Source organism: Dasypus novemcinctus, chromosome 24 (genome assembly GCF_030445035.2).
Source record: "Dasypus novemcinctus isolate mDasNov1 chromosome 24, mDasNov1.1.hap2, whole genome shotgun sequence".
Taxonomy (NCBI): Eukaryota; Metazoa; Chordata; class Mammalia; order Cingulata; family Dasypodidae; genus Dasypus; species Dasypus novemcinctus.
In genome coordinates this window covers 60,001,708-60,020,993 of record NC_080696.1, presented here as the reverse complement: position 1 = coordinate 60,020,993, position 19,286 = coordinate 60,001,708, and the positions used below count along the sequence as shown (strand labels likewise).

The 19,286-nt window shown below is 51.8% G+C and overlaps 1 protein-coding gene across 1 annotated transcript; it reads right to left on the bottom strand.

Moving 5' to 3' along the window:
- Positions 1-19: 19 nt before the first annotated feature.
- On the bottom strand, positions 20-12,030 carry FAM210B (family with sequence similarity 210 member B). Its single transcript, XM_058287253.2, has 3 exons — positions 11,825-12,030; positions 2,520-2,695; positions 20-2,339 (listed from the first exon to the last, which is right to left on the bottom strand). Exons 1-3 carry the CDS (start codon positions 12,008-12,010, stop codon positions 2,123-2,125), a joined length of 579 nt encoding a protein of 192 aa, XP_058143236.1. The 5' UTR covers positions 12,011-12,030; the 3' UTR covers positions 20-2,122.
- Positions 12,031-19,286: the final 7,256 nt, after the last annotated feature.

Sequence of the window (19,286 nt, the reverse complement as noted above, 5' to 3'; positions counted from 1 at the left end):
CAAGAATAAAAGTTACATAGACTTTACAAAGTTGTTTTATTTGTTTTACAGAACTTAAGCAGTTTACTTTGTCAGATAAGGTAAACAATGGCTTCCATTTTAAAAATAAACATTCTGGTATTCCTGGTTCCATAAAAACAATATAAATATAAGCAATTTGTACATCTTGCTGGTGAATTCACATAATGCTCTTACTTCCCTGGTCCTCTGACCATCTTATCCTCTCCAGTTAGTCGTTTCTGTTTTGACCATTCACTGTGGGAGTGGAATGGATTTGGGGTTTATAAGGTCACGATATGGCTATTCGGTATAATTTTATTGCTTGCCCTTCTGGTCCGCACCCTAATTAAGAGTCAAAGTTTAAGGTTTAAACTTAAATCTGTCGGGATCATTATCAGTTTTTTTGCATAGGCATAACTGGGAATCTGAATGGTGGGGAGACTGGTATAGAGGGTGGCTAGGACCCTACAGCCAAAAGATCACTGATTAACAGGATGAGACTAAAATGCTCCAGTCCATGCAGGGATTAACGGGAGGGGCACTTGGTCAGAGGCATAGGTGTCCTTGGCATTGGATTCCAGGAGGGCAGTTTCAACTATAAATGTGTCAGACCTCTTGGCAATATGCCAGACTGCTTTAAAGGCAAAGCTACAGTTCCACTTCTAAAATCTTGTAAGTGGAAAACTTGTTTCCTCAAAGATTCTTTTAAAAGTGAGTAAAATAACTGATTGATGATGGTTATTATGGGCTGGCCAGGGAGCCATCAATAGCCAGAGCTCAGAAAAACCAGGAGGGTCAGTTTATGGTTTTAGTTTAATGAATGTGAGAGATGTAATGTTAAAAAAAGAGAGACTGAGGTGCTGGAAAGACAAAACACACTGGAGACCAACCATGGTGCAGGACGGAACTGGTTAAATTAAGGTTTCTCAAAATGTGGAACAAATGCCCAGCAACAAGTACCACCTCAGGCAGTATTAAATGATGCTGAATTCCACAGGAAGGAATTCCTTCTCCAACTATCTGATCCTGATTATTTCAAGGACAAAGTCTCAGTTTGGGTCTAGTGTGCTTGAATTTCTGCACTTAACTAACCTCCCTTCACAACAGGGTGAAGCATCTCTGGTCGGTCACCCCTCATGGAGCAAAACTGGCTCAGGATTCAATGACCTTGCCTGCCCCCCTCCCTTGCCCCTTCCGTGGATAATAAGTTATACTAATTTTCTTTTATGGGGAGTGATACAAAATAATTTTATACAAACATAATTTTAAGTCAGTTAGCTATAGCAATACAATGTGAACATGGTGATGGGAGCTCTGGAATGGATGAAGTTTGAGATTTCAAGGATTAAGCAGATAGTCTCAGCTTCTTGTGTATGGAGTATTCCAATTCCTCTGGATATGGGTGTGAGGAGCCAAACTACTGGGCGAGGTTTCCAAATTTTACCTAAACAAAAAATGACCCTGACCTACTTAGGTGACATTTCAGAAAAGCCCCAAGATGGTCTCATCATGTCCAGATTAGAAGGTGTTTTGGAAATGGCAAAACACCAGAAATACTTGTTTTTTCTTTCCCCCAAACAAATGAAATGAATGTCAGTGTTGATGCTAATTTAGATCCTGATTATATAATTAAGTCTTGAATTCTGATTCATTAATTGTAGCACTGGCAACTGCTTTGCAGAATATTGCATATTAAACCACAGGCAGCCTGATAAAAAATATGGGAGGAAAGGGAATTTTAAAACAACTTTAATTAATCACTGTTCTTTTAGGACTTAAGCAAAGACTAACCCCCTGGGGCTTCTGTAGACAGACCTTCCCCAGTAACCTTCCAGAAGGAACACTTTGTAGGCTAACAGTTTTGTTGGGGATGACAATTCATTTGATGTTTTGCTGACATTTTTAGACTAGGTATACATGCCCTATAATGAACAGCCTTAACAAAATAGATGAAAAAAATTACAATTATTCAAAAACCTGAATCTTGCTGGCAAACATGAAACATCCAAGAGAAAAATAGAATGATCAGCCTCCTGCCCCCCCACCTACACTCCTAAAATCAATCCAAAATGTGTAATTTAAAAGAAAACGTGTTGTTCGTGCCCACGATTGTGGAGTTTCATCAAGGTTTCGCAGCTGGAGGTTTAAAAAATCCCACTTTCCGAAAATACCTGACAATCAGGGGCACAGAGACTAAGGTGATGCTGATGCGCACTGGCGCGAACAGCTTGTGGATGGCGTAGGCGACCACGAAGGTGCTCGTGCCCGCTGCCACTTTCGACTGCACCAGCGACTCTCTACACCCGAGCTGCAGCAGGAGTGCCGACATGTCCACGCCGCTGGGGAGAGACCAAGAAAAGACGATCAGAGCAAGGCACCGACTGCATTAGGATGTCAACGTGACTGAGAGAGTCACGGTATTTTTAAAAAATGCAATCCAGAATCTTAGGGAAAAAGCCCTTATTCACACAGAATCTTATATGACAGCAGAAAAAATTTATTCCTCTCAGGAATCTTACCTTGAAACCACCGTGTAGAATATGCCCAAGGAGATGAGTGAGATGCCGATGTGCAGTGACACGCCGACGGCACCGTATTCTTTAAAGATCTTTCTCAGCTGCTGCGCCTTGCTTGGCTTCTGCTCCTCCGCGCTCCTGGGGTCCTGGCCTGTGGTCTCAGTGACTCTGCTGGCGTCCTGTGCACAACCAAAGAAGAGGGCCGTTCCTGGCTGTTTTGGGTCAAACTGTGCCCCCCGCCCCCCCCAAAAAAGAAAGATGTGTTGAAGTCTTGACCCCCAGAACCTCAGAATGTGACCTTTGGAACTAGGGTCACTGGGGATGGAAGGGGTTAAAACAGGAGTCGGGAGAGCCATTAATCCCGCATGACTGGTGTCCCTAAATGGGGAGAAGAAGCCACATGACAAAGGAGGCAGATTCAAGTGCTGCTGCTGCACCCCACGGGCACCAACAACTGCGGCAGAAGAGGCAGGAAGGAATCGCCCCCAGGTTTCAGACTGAGCATGGCCCTGCCGTCACCCTAAGCTCAGACCCCAAACAACCATAAATTCCTCTTTGAAGCCATCCTGTTTGCCGTACTCTGCCACAGCAGCCCTGGGACACTGAGACGCAGGTCCTCCCAGCTCTTCACCTGGGGCCATGTCACACTCTTTCCCATCCAATGAGAGATCCGCTAAGCTCTTGCTTGGTGAGGCTGGGCTAACAGCCACACGGTCAGTCCACGGGAAGGCAGGGTCCTGGGGTCCCTTACCTGTGGACAACGGTGATAATGTACTGAGCATTTCCCCGGAGCCGGGCTTTCTCGCCACCCATTGCTGCTGCGTGTGATCCTCATGACAACTCTCTGTAGTAGGTATTTTTCCCACTTTCCAGAGGAGATGCTCAAGCTGGCTCAACTTGAATCCAGGCCGTCCAGGTCGACAGCCTGAGCACGCGACAACTACGTTATACTCCACGTAAAAGTGGACAGCGGGTGTGATGGGAACGGTGCGAAAGCCCGAGATAGCACCTGAGTGCTGGACAGATAGAGAGAGGGCTGACTCCAGCTGGTGCACTGCCTGGGATCTGCAGGGAAATCACATGCTGCCTGCGGCACCTGCTGGCACCTGTTGAATTCGTACAGGGCCTGGGCTGTGACGGAGGAATCACTGCTGCCACTACTTGGATTAAACACAGAATAGCTCCTTCTTGAGCTGGACATGCCTTCTTTATCACATGGGCTTCTTTGAGTCTACCTCCAGTCTTCAGAGCGCATCTCAGCAGACTACGTGGGTCAGGGAGCTCGTTACTGCCTTTGCACTTCGGTGGCGTCACCTTTCTATTTCCAGAGGTGCCGCAGCTGAGCCTCATTTTAAATAAAGGCAAGAGGAAGGAGAACGAGCACCCAGTACCCCTGCGGGAGGCTCAGCACTCCCTGTGAAGTGACACAGGTCGCGAGAAGCAGCGCATCCACACCCAAGAGCCAGGCAAGCACGGCCAGCCTGTCCCCCCTGGGCTGGAGGGGAACCAGCCAGGTGCGGGGGGGGGGGCCGTGTTTCCCAGGTGGCCCGGAAGCTGCAGGTGCCTAGAGAGCTGCTCTGCTTGTACGGAGGCCCAGGCATATAACCTCTGATTTCTACTTTTTCTAAAGATTTATTTTTTATTTATTTCTCTCCCCCCTCCCCAGTTGTCTGCTCTCTCTGTCCATTCGCTGTGTGTTCTTTTGTGTCTACTTGCATTCTTGTCAGCAGCTCCAGGAATCTGTGTGTCCTTTTGTTGTGTCATCTTGCTGCGTCAGCTCTCCGTGTGTGTGGTGCCACTCCTGGGCAGGCTGCGCTTTTTTTGCATGGGTGGCTCTCCATGCGGGGCGCACTCCTTGTGAATGGGGTTCCCCTACGCGGGAGACCCCTGCGTGGCACAGCACTCCTTGCGTGCATCAGCACTGCGCATGGGCCAGTTCATCACACGGGTCAGGAGGCCCTGGGTTTGAACCCTGGACCTCCCATGTGGTAGGCGGATGCTCTATCCACTCAGTCAAATCTGCTTCCCCAACCTCTGATTTTACCCATCTGGGGTGAGGCTTGGGCCCTGGAATTTGTTGTCTCCCAGGTGATTCTGAGCCAGGGTTGCCAGCGAAGCCCCTACCTGCCTCACCTTCCATCTCTGTGTACTCTCCCCTCTTCCTTCCCTACCCCCTACCTGCTGTGTCTGCTGTCTGCTGGCACTTCCAAGGCTGTTTCCATTTTACATTTCATATGGAGAGGTACATGCCACCTCCTCCAGGACGCCTGCTTTGATTACCCTACCCTACTCTCCTACCCCACCTCCAATTCATCAGCAATCCTCTTGGTGGCCGCTTTCACCTTGTGTCTGACCCCTTCTCACCTCCTGCAGCGCTGCGGCCCTGGCCCAGGCCACCCTCCTCTTACATTTGGATTAGTGCAGCAGCCTCCCAACGGCTGCCACCCTCCACTACCTCGAGCCTGTTCTTGGCACAGAGGTCCCAGGAGCCTGTTCTGCCCCATCAGACCCCAGCACTGCCCTACTGGAAACCCTCCTAGAGGCTGAGGCGGCCGTGACCCCAGCCCTTGCCCCACGCCCCACCCCGTCTCCTGTCCCCTCCCCACCCCAGCCCCACCGGCCACGTGATGCTCTGGGACCAGCCAGACTCACCCCCAGCCAGGGACACTTTCTCCCGGGAAGTCTCAGAGCTTGCACCCTCAGGGCTTTCCCAAACGGGAGGTCTTTCTGGGCCACCGTGGCTGCCCCTCCACACCCCTGGCTGTCCCCATCGACGCCCCATACATCTAATTCGTTCACTGTCAGGGCGTGGGGGCTCTGCAAGGCCAGTGCTGGGCCTCTTGCCCGGCCCAGGCAGGGGCCCGGGGGCCGCAGGGGACTGCTGCAACTTCCCAGGGAGCGGCCAGGCCACTCTGGGAACTGCCACAGTGGCACTTTCCGGTGACAGCTTTCCTGACATCTAATTTACACACCACAGCGTCCACTGGTTTGAGCGTCCAGTCAGTGGTGTGGGGACGGGAGCCCGGCCTCTCCCTGGGCTCCGGGCCGGGCATGTGGCCAGGCGGGAGCTGGCACCATCCCTGGGAGATGAAGGGGCCGCGGGGAGTAGCTCGGGGGACACCCTGTGCTGCGAGCCCCTCCCTGCTTCAGCCCGGGGCTGAGACCTGCTGGCTCTGGGGACTGACCCTGCTCTCGCTCTTCTTTCCATCACAGCCTGAAGAGTCGGCTTTGCCTGGTGACCCCGCACTTGGGTCAGGGTGGGCCGACAGCTCTTCAGGGGCTTCTCCTTCTGGCTGATAAATAGTTTTTTTGTTTTTGTTTTTTAAAGATTCATTTTTTATTTATTTCTTTCCCCTTCCACCCCCCCGCCCCCAGTTGTCTGCTCTGTGTGTCCATTCGCTGTGTGCGCTTCTGTGACCGCTTCCATCCTTATCAGAGGCACCGGGAATCTGTGTTTCTTTTTGTTCATCATCTTGTTGTGTCAGCTCTCTGTGTGGGCGGCGCCATTCCTGGGCAGGCTGCACTTTCTTTCGTGCTGGGCGGCTCTCCTTATGGGGCGCACTCCTGCGCATGGGGCTCCCCTACACGGGGACACCCCTGCATGGCAGGGCACTCCTTGCGCGCATCAGCACTGCACGTGGGCCAGCTCCACACGGGTCAGGGAGGACCGGAGTTTGAACCACGGACGCCCTAAACACTGGGCCCAGTCTGCTTCCTGACAAATAGTTTTTTGTATACTTAGAGTTGTGCAATCACCATAATCTAATTTTAGAACATTTCATCTCCCCATATTAGCAGTCACTCCCCATTACCCCCTCACCCAGCTGTGGCAACCACTGATCTACTTCCTGGCTCTCTGGATTTGCGCCTCCTGGACTCTCACATAAAGAGAATCATACAAGGTGACCTTTTGTGTCTCAGAATAATGCCTTCCAGGCACTGCAGCGTGCTTCGGCAGTTCATTCTTTTTTATAAGGCAGAATTTGATTCAACTGAAACACATAGGAGCCAATTTAAAAACTTCGCAGGGCAGGCTGGTCCCCACAGCTCGTCTCTCCCCCTCCAAGGAACATCCGCCCCGGGGAGGGGCATCTCGGCCCGGCTTCCGCAGGAATCAGAAGGGCACGTGCCGGCTGGAGCAATGACTGGCAGTTTGGGTCTGGAGAAGATAAATTGAGGCTGTTGCATGTCTGGGGAAGATAAGGAGGCCACAAGGCACACCATGCCACTGTCCCCAAAGAACAACACTGGGAAGGTCCATGTTCTTGGCCAGGCACAGAGACGGTGGAATTTGGCCTTGGATTAAATTGGCTCAGAATCATCCAAATTATCCTTGATTTTCTTTTTTCTTTATTTCTCCCCCTTCCCCCCTGCCCCGGCCCCGTTGTCTGCTCTCTGTGTCCATTCGCTGTGTTCTGTTTCCGCTTGCATTCTTGTCAGTGGCACCCAGAATCTGTGTCTTCGTTTTGTTGCGTCATCTTGTTGTGTCAGCTCTCCGTATGTGCGGCACCATTGCTGGGCAGGCTGCACTTTCTTTCGCGCTGGGCAGCTCTCCTTACAGGGCGCACTCCTTGCGCGTGGGGCTCCCCTACACGGGGACACCCCTGAGTGGCACGGCACTCCTTGTGCGCATCAGCACCGAGCATGGACCAGCTCCACACGGGTCAGGAGGCCCGGGGTTTGATCCCTAGACCTCCCATGTGGTAGGCGGACGCCCTATCCGGTGGCCCAAATCCGCTTCCTGCATCCTTGATTTTCAATCACACGACAGCTTTTCATTTGTCCCCCGCCCCCCAGAACAAAAAAGTCCGTGTAAAACTTGGGTGTCTTCGTTAAAAGTCTTTTCCTTACCTCCCCGTTTAGAGAGCTCTTTTGTTCCCTGTCGTTGAGAATGGGAAAAGACAACCAACCAACCAAAACCAGCACCCTTGAATCTCTCAATTTCATTAAAGGCTACCCAGCCCCGGGTACCAAGTGTCCCGGCCACAGCGATGAGGACATCCCTCCCGTTTAGCTTCTTCTGCGTGTTATTTCAGACTCAAGAAAACAACTATTCAGGTAATGGTGTCCCTGAGATTAAGTTCTGACAGGCTGTGAAGTGTCACATTTTTTGAAAGGTGTCAGGGAAGTTGCCGCTGTCCTTACGACAGTCCTTTCCATTGAGCTCGGTGCTGGGCTAAGCACCTTAAAGACACCCTTTCATAGAAACCTTCACAACCCCTGGACGTGAGAACGACGGCTACTCCCATTCCAGCAGACGAGAGCGAGTCTGAGGTTCAGAGAGGGCATGAGAGCTGGCTGGCAGTGCTAGGACTGGGCACGGGGCCTCGGAAACGACCGAGAAGCTCAAAGAGTTTCCAGCACACGAAGGCGTCCTGGAGGGGAGGGTGAGGAGGGCTGCTGCGGTCTGCTTTCCTCGCAGCTGCCACCCCAGCCAGAATGTCTGCTGGGAGCGCCGGGTCTTTCTGACAAAACCAGCCCTCCCTGCACTTGGCGGCGGCTGCTGGGCTGCATGCGGATCGGGAGCTGGCAGGCGCCGGATGCTAGAAGCACAACGTGCAGATGGACCCATGTGCACAACCTGCAGAGGGGCCTGTGTGCCCAGCGACGCCCCAAGACTCAGCACAGGCCTTTCTTCTCCCACCCAGGCCCCGTGGCCCAGGCGAACTTAATTATGCTCCCTCTGTCCGCTCCCTTGGGAGTGTTCCTTTCTGATCTATTTTGGCAAAAGGCCCTTGGCCAAAAAAGAAAACTTAAAAAGGCAGCCAGACTTGCCGCTACAGCCAAACCAGCATCCATCTATGTCGACAAGATATTCAGCCACGACAGACAAGGAGAACCCACCGACCAGCACCATTCAGTGTCCAGCATTCTCCAGAAGGGCTAGTTACTAGGGCAATTTTCTTCCTTTTATCTTGGGAAAAGGAATTCTCTCTAAGCCTTGTGAGCCATGTGCTTTTCTTCCCAGCCCTGGGGGAGACTAAAGAAGCTGAGACAAAGGGATTTAGGAGTGGGTGCCTTGGAAGGAATGGCCCATTTCCGTCATTCGCTTCTTCATTAAATTTTACCTTAAGTACCTGCAAAGCATTAGGCACAGCCCTGCATGCATAACCTCTGAGAGCTGGTACTTAGAAAAAAGGCCTCCATATACTTGGTATGTGGATGGCATCCTAGACCCGCAATATTTACCACAGTACCAAGTGCTATATTAGCTGAGGCAGGAAGGTTTGGGGAATGAGCCAAAGATCCTGGCCACAAATTGCTCACGTTGTTTGGGGTGACAGCTGCTTTCATTCAATAAATCCTCCCCATAATAAACACTATTATGTTGGCTTTGTACCAGGCATTGTGCTGAGTGCTTTGAAAATATTCCGTTGTATAACCCTCACTGCAACCCCGTGAAGTGGACATTATTATCACCCCCACTTACCAAGAGGATCCTGGCAGCCCAGAAAGGTTGAGGAACTTAGCAAGGACCATACAGGTTTTAAGTGGAGGAGCTGGATCCAAACCCATGAGCTGGTTCCCAGGTCTGGGTTCTTAACCACGTGTGTTGCCGCACACACTCGCCAGGGTTTACGCTGTGTGAGGCGCTGCTCTGAGTGTTGGGGCAATGGCCATGTTAAGAGGCAGGAGGCAGGGAGCTGGGGAGGGACGCTGCACGCTTAAATCAGAGCATCGGGGAAGGCCTCCCTGAAAAGAGCACTGAGTGGCCGACGGAGACGAGGGGGCACGGGCGCTCAGGGATCAAGGCACTGTGGCACGCGGGCAGGCTGGGCCACTTGGCCCGTTCACATGACATAGGGCGATGCTAAGTGAAAAGGCAGGTTTCTCCCAGTTAGAGCAGGGACCTCCTGCTGGTGACAGAGCTGGGGGCGCCACCTCTTTCGAGCACTTAATGAAATGTCTGGCACCTCTGGAGACCTCAGCTGGGCACTGCACGCTCCTGCCTCCCATTGACAAAAACAGGGCACCCAAGGCCAGCCAGGAACAGCTGGCAGGGGAGGCGCTGGGCTCTGGCCAGCGCCCAGACCCTCCCTCCATCTGCTCCCAGGCAGCACTTGGGCACAGTTTTCCCAGGGAGATGAATACCTTTTGTCCTAACCTCATGTTACGTTCTATTCCCACCAGCTTGGATTCTGCCTATTTGCCAGAGAGCAGGAGCGACAAGGCGAGCTCGCAGGGCCCTGCGCCTGGACCCATTTACTGGATTCTAGTAACAATCAGCCAGGAGAGTTCAGGATGTACTGGGTGCCAGGAAGGCACACTATCTCATTTTACACTCACTCTAGTTAGTATGATAATTAACATTCCACTTTTCAGATGGGGAAACTGAGGTACAGAGTGGTGAGGGAGCTTGATTACTGCTGCACAACTGGTGAGGCGCTAAGACAGGAGTCCAGGAGTCTGAGAAAATGCTCACGGCCCCTGTAAACCACACACAGACACACCCCAGGTGCCTGGGCTTGGCCTGCGGACAAGGCTGACATGGCCCTGCCCTAAGGACTGAAAGGGCAGCCAAGTGGCAGTTTGATATTATTTATGAATTTCAAAAAAAGATAAAGATTATGTTTGTAAACTGATCTGTTCCTCTGGGCATGATACCCTTTGATTTAAATTCAAAGGCTTTACGTCTGTTTGATTAAATCAAGATTAGGGCTTTGATTTGATCATGTCATTAGGGTGTACAGGGTTGACTCCCCGCCCCCTTGGTGGGATATACGAACAGACACTCACTCAGAAGCAGACACGTGAGAAAAGAGAGATTTCCACGGACACGGAGGAGGATCCTGCGGTCTCGGGAGAGAGGTGAGCCATGCACCTGAGAGTTTGCAGTTGATGAGAACAGAGCAGCTGAGCAGCTAAGGAAGGGGAGACCGGGCCTGCATCTTGCTTCGACACGTGGCAACTGACTTTGGGTGAGAAATCGACCCTGAGTTGGACTCTTTAGGGCCTTTTAACTGAAGTGTTTACCCCAAATAAACACCCTTTATAAAACTCAATAGATTTCTAGTACTTTGCATTGGTACCCCCTTGGCTGACTAATACACAGGACAAGAGATAGTTCCAGATAATGAATTCAGAAATGATACACACCCACGGTGCCCAGGGGCCCAGGAGAGGCAGCCCAGTACCACCAGCAGTCAGGGAAGACTTCCTGGAGGAAAGGACCAACCAGCAGGGCCGATCCACCAACAGTCCCAGGAGGCAGGAGGTCCCAGCCACGGGAGCGTGCCCACACTGGCCTCAGGATGAAAAGGCCGGTGTGCTGCCTGTCAGATGGAGAAGCAGGCAGGGAAGGCAGATTCTCCATCTGGGCAGGAGGCATGGAAAGGGCAGGGGTCAAGTCCTGCTCTGCTACTCAATGAAAACGCCATGGAACATTCAGGAAGCTTGGTGCCTGACACTGTGCTCAGGACTCGGCTGGCATCAGTTCCCATCGGATCACAGAATTGTCCTCTAAATTCTCTCCCAGAAGGTGCGATTTATAGCTCCCTGAAGGTCACTGAACAGGCTGAGAGACCCTCGGTGCTTTGTCAGCGCGGTATTTGGAGGGCCAGGATCTATTCCAGGAAGAGGAACTCGAGTTCAAAGCTTTCAGCCCTCCCCTGACCAGAGTCTGTGTCCCAGTTTGTTATTTTTGTCTCAGAGGCATGGTTTTGCCCTTTCTACAGATCAGCTATTTTCCTTTAGAGACCCACTCAAAAAAAAAAAAAACACCAAAAACTGTAATAGTTTGTGTGCGTGTGTGAAAGGAAAGCTTGTATTAACTGCCCCTCTAAACTGAAGCCAGTTTTCACTTACATGAACCAAATAAAATACAATGAAACAATACACCACGGATTTCTTCCGGAGTCTTGTTTTCAAGCCCTTCTTTGGGGTAGATAAAAAGGGAGTAGCAGCGAGTGTTCCGGGTGTTAAGCGACCGCAGCATCCACGGGAAGCTTTCTCCTTGACATTCGGAGGCTCAAAAGTGACTTCAAAAGTGGCCGACACTGGAGGCCACCCAAGGAACACCACCCACGATGCTCTGTGAACCCCACGCTTTGGGAACTTGGGGCTCTCCTGTGTGACCTTGGGTTCGTCACCAGACCCCCCGATCCTGTTTTTCTGGCTGTCGACTGCGTGGGTCGCTTCCTTGACTTGTAGGGAGTTGGGGGCCTCGGGGACCCTGCAGGTGGTCGGTCTCGGTAGGTGCAAGTGCAAACTAACTCCCTTTGCGGCGGAGGGGCCGGCCTTTGGCCCCGCGCTCGGGGCGCCCGAGGATCGGGGCGCCCGGGGACCCGAGTGGGGGCGGGGAGGCTTACCTGGCGGCCGCAGCAGGTCCCCCGGGCGGTGCGCAGCAGCCGGGCGTCGGGCCCCCGCCGCGGCAGGGGCAGGGCCAGGGGCGGCCGGGCGCAGGGGGCGGCGGCGCCCAGGAGCCAGGCGGCGCGGGGCCCGAGCCGGGAGCCCACCCTGCCCGCGGGGCCCAGCAGCGCCAGCAGCCCCGCCATGGCGCGTACCCGCCGCGGCCGAGTGCGGGGCGGGCGGGGTCGGAGCCGCGCGCGCCCCCGGCCCCGCCCACCGCCCCCGCCCACCGCCCCCGCCCACCGCCCCCGCGGGGCCCGGGGCCTAGGTGAAGTGGGCGTGGCTGGCGCGCGCCCGCCCTGGCTCCACCCCCTGGCGTCGCCGCGGAGCGCCGGGTGGGTGGACCCGACTGGAGGCCCGAACCCAGTCCAACGGGGGGTGGGCGGGGCTGGAATGTGCGCTTCTCCTTGGCCCCGCCCCCGCCCCGCCCTCCGGAGCCCGCGACGCGCGCGCCCGCCTGGCTCCGCCGGCGGGTCGCGCCGTGAGTGCGCGCGCGCGCCCGGCGGGTCGTGGAGAGTCGTTCGCAGGGGCTTGCCTGCGTGGGTGAATTGGGTTCCCCGACTGTGAGCACGAGGCTGGGCCTGGGACTTTGGCCTGTGAGTGTTTTACCCTGCAGAGATCGGTGAAACCTGAAAAATGTGCAGAGATGTCTCCATGCCAGCGCAAAAGAAGAAAAGAAATACGTTTTGACATTAATAAACGTTTACTTAAAAGTCCTCTAAATGACCCCCCAAACAATGGTGTGACTACGAAGTGGCGCAGGCCCTTTGGGTGATAGTTTGGCAGTTTCTTAAAAAGTGAAACATAAACTCCACTCCTAGTTTGCCGAGAGACATGAAAACGCATTCACACAAAACGTTTTGCAGTAACGTTCATAGATGCGAATGCTCATGTGGGTTTATTCATGTTAGCAAAAATCAGGAAACATCCAAATGTTCATCATCTGGGGAGTGGATAAACAGTGGCACATTCCTCCAGTGGAATATCATGCAGCGATTAAAAGAAACAAACTGCTGATACGTGAACCTCAAGGGCACTGTGGTAAGTGAAAAAAGCCCGGCACGAAATAGTCTCCTGGTGCTTCTCTGCTAAAGACGTCGTCTGAGAGTGAGTGGAAACAGGTGCTCTTATATACCGCAACCTCTATGCCATTCAATTTTGCAATTTCTGCAAATTTACAAATACACATACCCTTTCACTGAGCAATTCCACTTTAGGGACTTTATCCTACAGGTGCACTTAAACATGGAAAATGACAGGTTCCAGGTGACTCATTGCAACAAAGTTTGTGATATTAATGATTGGAAAGAATTGTTTACTAACGGGATTGATTAAATGCATTATAGTACCCTGGAAACACTGGAATAGTATTCAATTTTTATGTACAGATACAGAATAAACGGACATAATAGGAAGATAAGACAAAGCTGCTAAAGCTTAGGCAGGCAGCAGCATGCACATATTTCATAAAAAGGAAAAAAAATTCCTCATTACTTCTTAGAAGGAGGGGGAGAAATCACACCTAAAATCTAGGTATTATGTTTGACATCACATTTAAAGGGAAAGAAAAAAAAAAACACTGTACAGTAAGACCCACAAACTCAGTTGCCTGGGAAGTCTAAATGAGTGAAGAGGGCCCAGTGACAAGAAAATGGGGAGACATGGGAACTGTGAGGATCTCAGGGTCACGGCCCCTCTGGAAAAGCCCCCACAGGGTGACAGAGGGACTGCCAGCAGGCTCCTCTGTGACATCACGGCTAACATATGTGTTGTCTCATGTGCCAGGGACTTTTACTTAATTTGAGAGTCTGACAGCATCGAAGACAGCCTCGTGAATCATCTTGACAGCTATATCAGAGTTTTTATGCTATATAACAAAATACCCCCCATTTAGCAGCTTAAAAGAACACACATTTATTATCTCAGTTCATGTAGGTTGGAAATCCAGGCACGGGGTAGCCGGGTTTTCTGTTTCAGAATCTCACCAGGCTGCGATCTGGGTGTTGGCTGGAGCTGTGGTCTTGTCAGAGGCACAACTGGAGAACATCCACATCCACACTCCTGCAGGCTGTTAACGGAATTCATCTTGCTGGGGTTGTGGAACTGGGGGCTTATTCCAAGAAAGTTCTGTTTCAAAGGGACAGAGTGGCCTGTCGGGGCTGTCGGGGTCCCTGCTTAGTCGTGGATGTACCACGCTTACCGTGTATTTGCTTTGCATCTCATGGAGCTCCCACATGTGGGTCCATGGCAATTCTGTTCACATGGACTCTTAGGAACCTCGTGGACCCACGTGCGCGCTCATCTTTTGATCAGACTTCACTTAAAACACACAGATGTAAAGATAAAATTGTTACAAATTTCGAGATGGTGACGGCAGAGCATTACAGCAACATGGGGCCCTTCTGACCACAGGCTAAATGCCCATGGAACATTGTAGACCTAGAAATACTGATTCCAGGAGACCATGGAAGAACGCAGTTGGTCTGGGGGACACGGAGAAATGCTACCTTATTTCTATGGAAAGTATTGAACACTTTAAAATGATGAATACGTCTAAAAGAGCTCATAAAATACCTAATTTTGGTTTAAGGAGGAAACTTGAAGCCTCATGTCCCCACCACTTGGATTTAGAGAGCCTCTTACCCAGCAGAAGTCCCCTGAGTGATCTCCTCAGCGCACCCCACCCACAACTGATGTAATCCTGTGCTAAATTTTGTGCTTATCATTCTATTATTTTTCTTTATGGTTTGCATATTTGCATTCCTAGACAATCACTTGTTTATTTTTGCATCTTCTTGAGTTTTATAAATGTGGAAATAAACGCTAGGTATTTTTTGACTACTGGCATTTTCCTCACTCAGAGTTATGTGTGGGAGATTCAGCTGAATGGGTGAACAGTGGTTTAATTCATTCGTTTCCACTGCTGTCTGGTATGCTATTGTGTGAATATGCCACAATTTATCCCTTTCCCCCAAAAATGGGCTGAATTTTTTTTTGTATTATGAAGAATGCCACTTTGAAACTGTCTCTGGGTTTGTAGGTACAAGAAGTTTTTCTGTGAGTGTGATTTCTGTTTATGGGGTCTGTACATCTCCAACTATACTAAGTAACACCCAACTGTTTTCTAAAGTGCTTGTCCCAATTCATATCCCCACCACGAGCATGAGAGGTTTCCTCTTGCTCCATATCCTGTCCACACTTCATCTTTCCTTCTTGAACATCTGTCTTGCCAAGCAGCCTCTCGCCCCTTGGGTGCGGTTAGATTCCTGCAGCTGCTGTAACAAAGTTCCACGCGCTGGTTTCTTGACCCACAATTCTAGGAGCCCGGAGTCCTAAATGGAGGTGTCGACAGGGTCTGGCTACCGCGGAGGCCCTGGGAAAGGTCCTTCCTCCCCTCTCGCAGCCCCCGGGGGGCTCCTGGAGCTCCTCGGCTTGTAGCTGATGGTTCCAAACTCTGTCTCATCTTCACGTGCCCTTATCCCCGCTTCTCTTCTTACAGGGACAGTTAATGGACTTAAGGCCCGTTCTAACTCCAGCGCGATCTCATCTGTATCTTTAACTAATCACATTTGCAAAGACCCTATTTCCAAATAAGGTCACACTGAGGATCTGGGCGCACATGAATGGGGGGGGGCACTATTTAACTCCTATAGGTGCCAAAATATTTAATCGTCAAACCTAAGACCCCGAGTCCAGGGTTTTCAACCAGGAGCTAGTTCTCACACATCTTTGTGCCACCAGTCGCAGCTGTGGAGTCAGCGGGCGCCAGATGGCAGCTCGATCAACGCGCTGAATCAACCCCACTTCCGGCCACGGCGCAGCGGGCACTTAGTGCGCCCGGCACGGTTGTGAATGTTTCCCACACATCAGCTCGTTGACTCCTCACCGCAACGCTGTGATAGCCCCGGGATCCCCGTTTTATAGACAAGGACTTGAAGCCTAGGGAGACTGGACAGCTTGTCCCAGGCCAGCCGGCGACGGGGTCCTAGGATCCCTTTGGAGTGAGGCTGTCTGTCTGTGTCCTCCACTGCCCTGCACCGGGGACGTTTACTGTCTGGAGCCGCCCCCGGGAATTAACCAGTCAGCGGGGGCAGCGAATCGACCGGCAGGACCCGGGGTCCCCGCAGCCCTGGGCTGAGACCCGCCCCCAGAGCGCCCTCGAGCGGCCCTCGCCTGTTCCCCCCCGGGCCTTCCCCGCAGCATCAGAGGCTGTGCGGCTGTGGCTGGGACGGCCCCAGGCAGGGACTGGAAGGGGGCCACGGGGGCGGAGAAGTGGTCAGCCCAGAGAGCAGGGCTGTGGTCCCCGGGCGACCGCCCGCCACCGTCGTGGGGGGTTTGGGGGGCTCCGTGGAAAACTTCTCAGATGAGTACACACCAAGTTCAGTATCAGCTCCTCTTTGCTGCGTGCTGGGACTGGCTACCTAATTTGCAAAAACCCTGGAAGTGAAATGGCTGAATAAAGTATTGAACTTTTCCATCAAGAAATGAATTACACTTGTAACAGTTGACGGAAAGGAAGGCTACCAGGTAATGTTAAATGGCAAAAGCAAGATGAGAAAAGCATAATTTATCCTATTTTTATTAAACAAATAATGGCAAAACAGCTTGTATACGTGTATACATATAAGTAGACCGGTATAGGACTATATATAAACATAGGGCACTGCTTAAAAGGATGATAGTTCATTTCAGGCTTGATAATGAAATATTTTGGCACCCAAGTGGCAAGAATGATTTTGGCAAAATAATTTTTTGAATAAGAAATGGTAAAGAATGGGCAAGGATATGAAGCACTAGAAACTCTCATATACTTTTTTCCCCTCCCCTCCGCCCGCTGGGCTATTTTTGCTGTCTGTGTCTGTTCACTGTGTGATCTTCAGTATCTATTTCTCTTTTTTGTCTTCTCGTCTTTCCCCTCTAGGATTCACTGGGATTCCATCCTGGGGACCTCTGATGTGCAGAGAGGTTCCCTGGCAGTTGCGCCACCTCAGTTCCTGGTCTCTGCTGTGCTTCATCTTGACTCTCCCCTTGTCTCTCTTTTTGTTGCATCATCGTCTTGCTGCATGACTCACTTGTGCAGACTAGCTCATCGCGCAGGCACTCTGCTAGCCACGTGGGCACTTGCGAGGGCACTTGGCTCATCACATGGGCACTTGGCTTGCCACATGGGCACTCGCGTCCATAGTCAGTTCACCGCACAGGCACTGACTCGCCATGTGGACACTTGAGTGGGCACTTGGCTGTGTAGGCACTTGGCTCACTGCATGGGCACTTAGCTTGCTGTGCAGGCACCCATGCAGGCACTTGGCTTGCTGTGCGGGCACTTGGCTCCCCACACGGTCACTGGCTTGCCGCGCAGGCATGCATTCTCTTCTTTTTTTCACCAGGAGGCCCCAGGGATCGAACCTGAGTCCTCCCACATGATAGGCGGAGGCCCTATCACCTGAGCCACATCTGTTCCCCTCTTATACCTTTTTTTTTTAAAGACTTATTTATTTATTTCTCTCCCCTTCCCGCCCTCCCCCCACCCCCGGTTGTCTGTTCTCTGTGTCTATTTGCTGCGTCTTCTTTGTCCACTTCTGTTGTTGTCGGCAGCATGCGAATCTGTGTTTCTTTTTGTTGCGTCATCTTGTTTCATCTTGTGTCAGCTCTCCGTGTGGGCGGTGCCGTTCTTAGGCAGGCTGCACTTTCTTTTGCGCTGGGCGGCTCTCCTTATGGGGTACACTCCTTGTGCGTGGGGCTCCCCTACGCGGGGACACCCCTGCATGGCAGGGCACTCCTTGCGCGCATCAGCAAATATAGGTTCTTTGGATGGTGAGACACAACGCAAAGACACTGTGATAGATGGAAGGCAAAGTCTTTATTGTTTACCGCGCCAAAGGAGAGAGGGCTGCCACAGAAGGCCACGCGGGGGTTGCACTGGTGAGAGGGTTCCAGCAAGCTGGAACTGGAGAGGGCAGCACAAGTTTGCCCGACCAGGTGGAGCGAGCTGGATTTGGAGGGTTCCCCAGGGACTGATTAATTTGAGTAATTTCTTGGGTTCTGGGCTCTGGGGCACAAGCGCTGTCCTTAATTGTTTGATACTTGGCCCAGGGTGATCCAGGAAGGTGTAGAGCGGCTGGAGGGGTGTGGCTTGGCTGTGGGCTTAATCAGCTGCTCCAGAAGGGGAATCGACAGGCGTCTGGCCAGAGCCTCAAAACTGTCAGGAATAAGAAAACCAGAGCCACAAGGGAGTGAGTACCCTGGTCATCGCCATCTACCTGGTGAGTAGCAAGATCTGTGCGACTCTAACATCCCCACTCCTAACCAGCTATGATGGTGACAGCAGCTACTTGCATTGAATATTCCTCTGCACCAAGTGTTGCTCTAAGATCTTTGCACAGAACAACTCATTTAACTTCACAACAACCCTTGCCAGTAGGCTGTATGGCCCTTTGCTTTATTTTATTTTATTAAAAAAAATTTTTTTTTTTTTAAAGATACATAGATCAGGGAAGCAGATTTGGCTCAACAGATAGAGCGTCCGCCTACCACGTGGGATGTCCAGTGTTCAAACCCAGGGCCTCCTGACCTGCGTGGTGAGCTGGCCCACACACAGTGCTGATGTGTGCATGGAGTGCCGTGCCACGCAGGGGTGTCCCCTGTGTAGGGGAACCCCACGTGCATGGAGTGCACCCCGTAAGGAGAGCCGCCCAGCAGGAAAAAAGTGCAGCCTGCCCAGAGTGTCGCCGCACACACAGAGAGCAGATGCAGCAAGATGACGCAACAAAGAGAGACACAGATTCCCGGTGCCGCTGATAAGGATAGAAGCGGACACAGAAGAACACACATTGAATGGACACAGAGAGCAGACAACTGGGGGCAGGGAAGGGGAGAGAAATAAATAAAAAATAAATCTTAAAAAACAAAAAGATACATAGAACACCAAAAATGTTACATTAAAAAAATATAAGATGGGGAAACAGACTTTGGCCCAGTGGTTAGGGCGTCCGTCTACCACATGGGAGGCCCGCGGTTCAAGCCCCGGGCCTCCTTGACCCGTGTGGAGCTGGCCCATGCGCAGTGCTGATGCGCGCAAGGAGTGCCGTGCCACACAGGGGTGTCCCCCGCGTGGGGGAGCCCCACGCGCAAGGAGTGCACCCATAAGGAGAGCCGCCCAGCGCGAAGGAGGGAGCAGCCTGCCGAGGAATGGCGCCGCCCACACTTCCCTGCAGTTGCCGCTGACGACAACAGAAGTGGACAAAGAAACAAGACGCAGCAAAAAGACACAGAAAACAGACAACCGGGGGAGGGAAGGGGAATTAAATAAATAAAAATAAATAAATCTTAAAAAAAAAAAAAAAAAAAAAAAAAGATGGCCCTTTGCTTTTATTACCAAGGAGGAGACTGATGCAGAGTTAAAGGAACTTTTCCAAGGTCACA

Excerpts from the sequence above, each read along its gene's own strand:
- FAM210B (XM_058287253.2), bottom strand. The coding sequence starts at position 12,010 with ATGGCGGGGCTGCTGGCGCTGCTGGGCCCCGCGGGCAGGGTGGGCTCC. Across the intron at positions 2,696-11,824 it reads GGACCTGCTGCGGCCGCCAG|GACGCCAGCAGAGTCACTGA; the intron begins GTAAGCCTCCCC and ends GGTTGTGCACAG. Across the intron at positions 2,340-2,519 it reads TTCTACACGGTGGTTTCAAG|CGGCGTGGACATGTCGGCAC; the intron begins GTAAGATTCCTG and ends GTCTCTCCCCAG.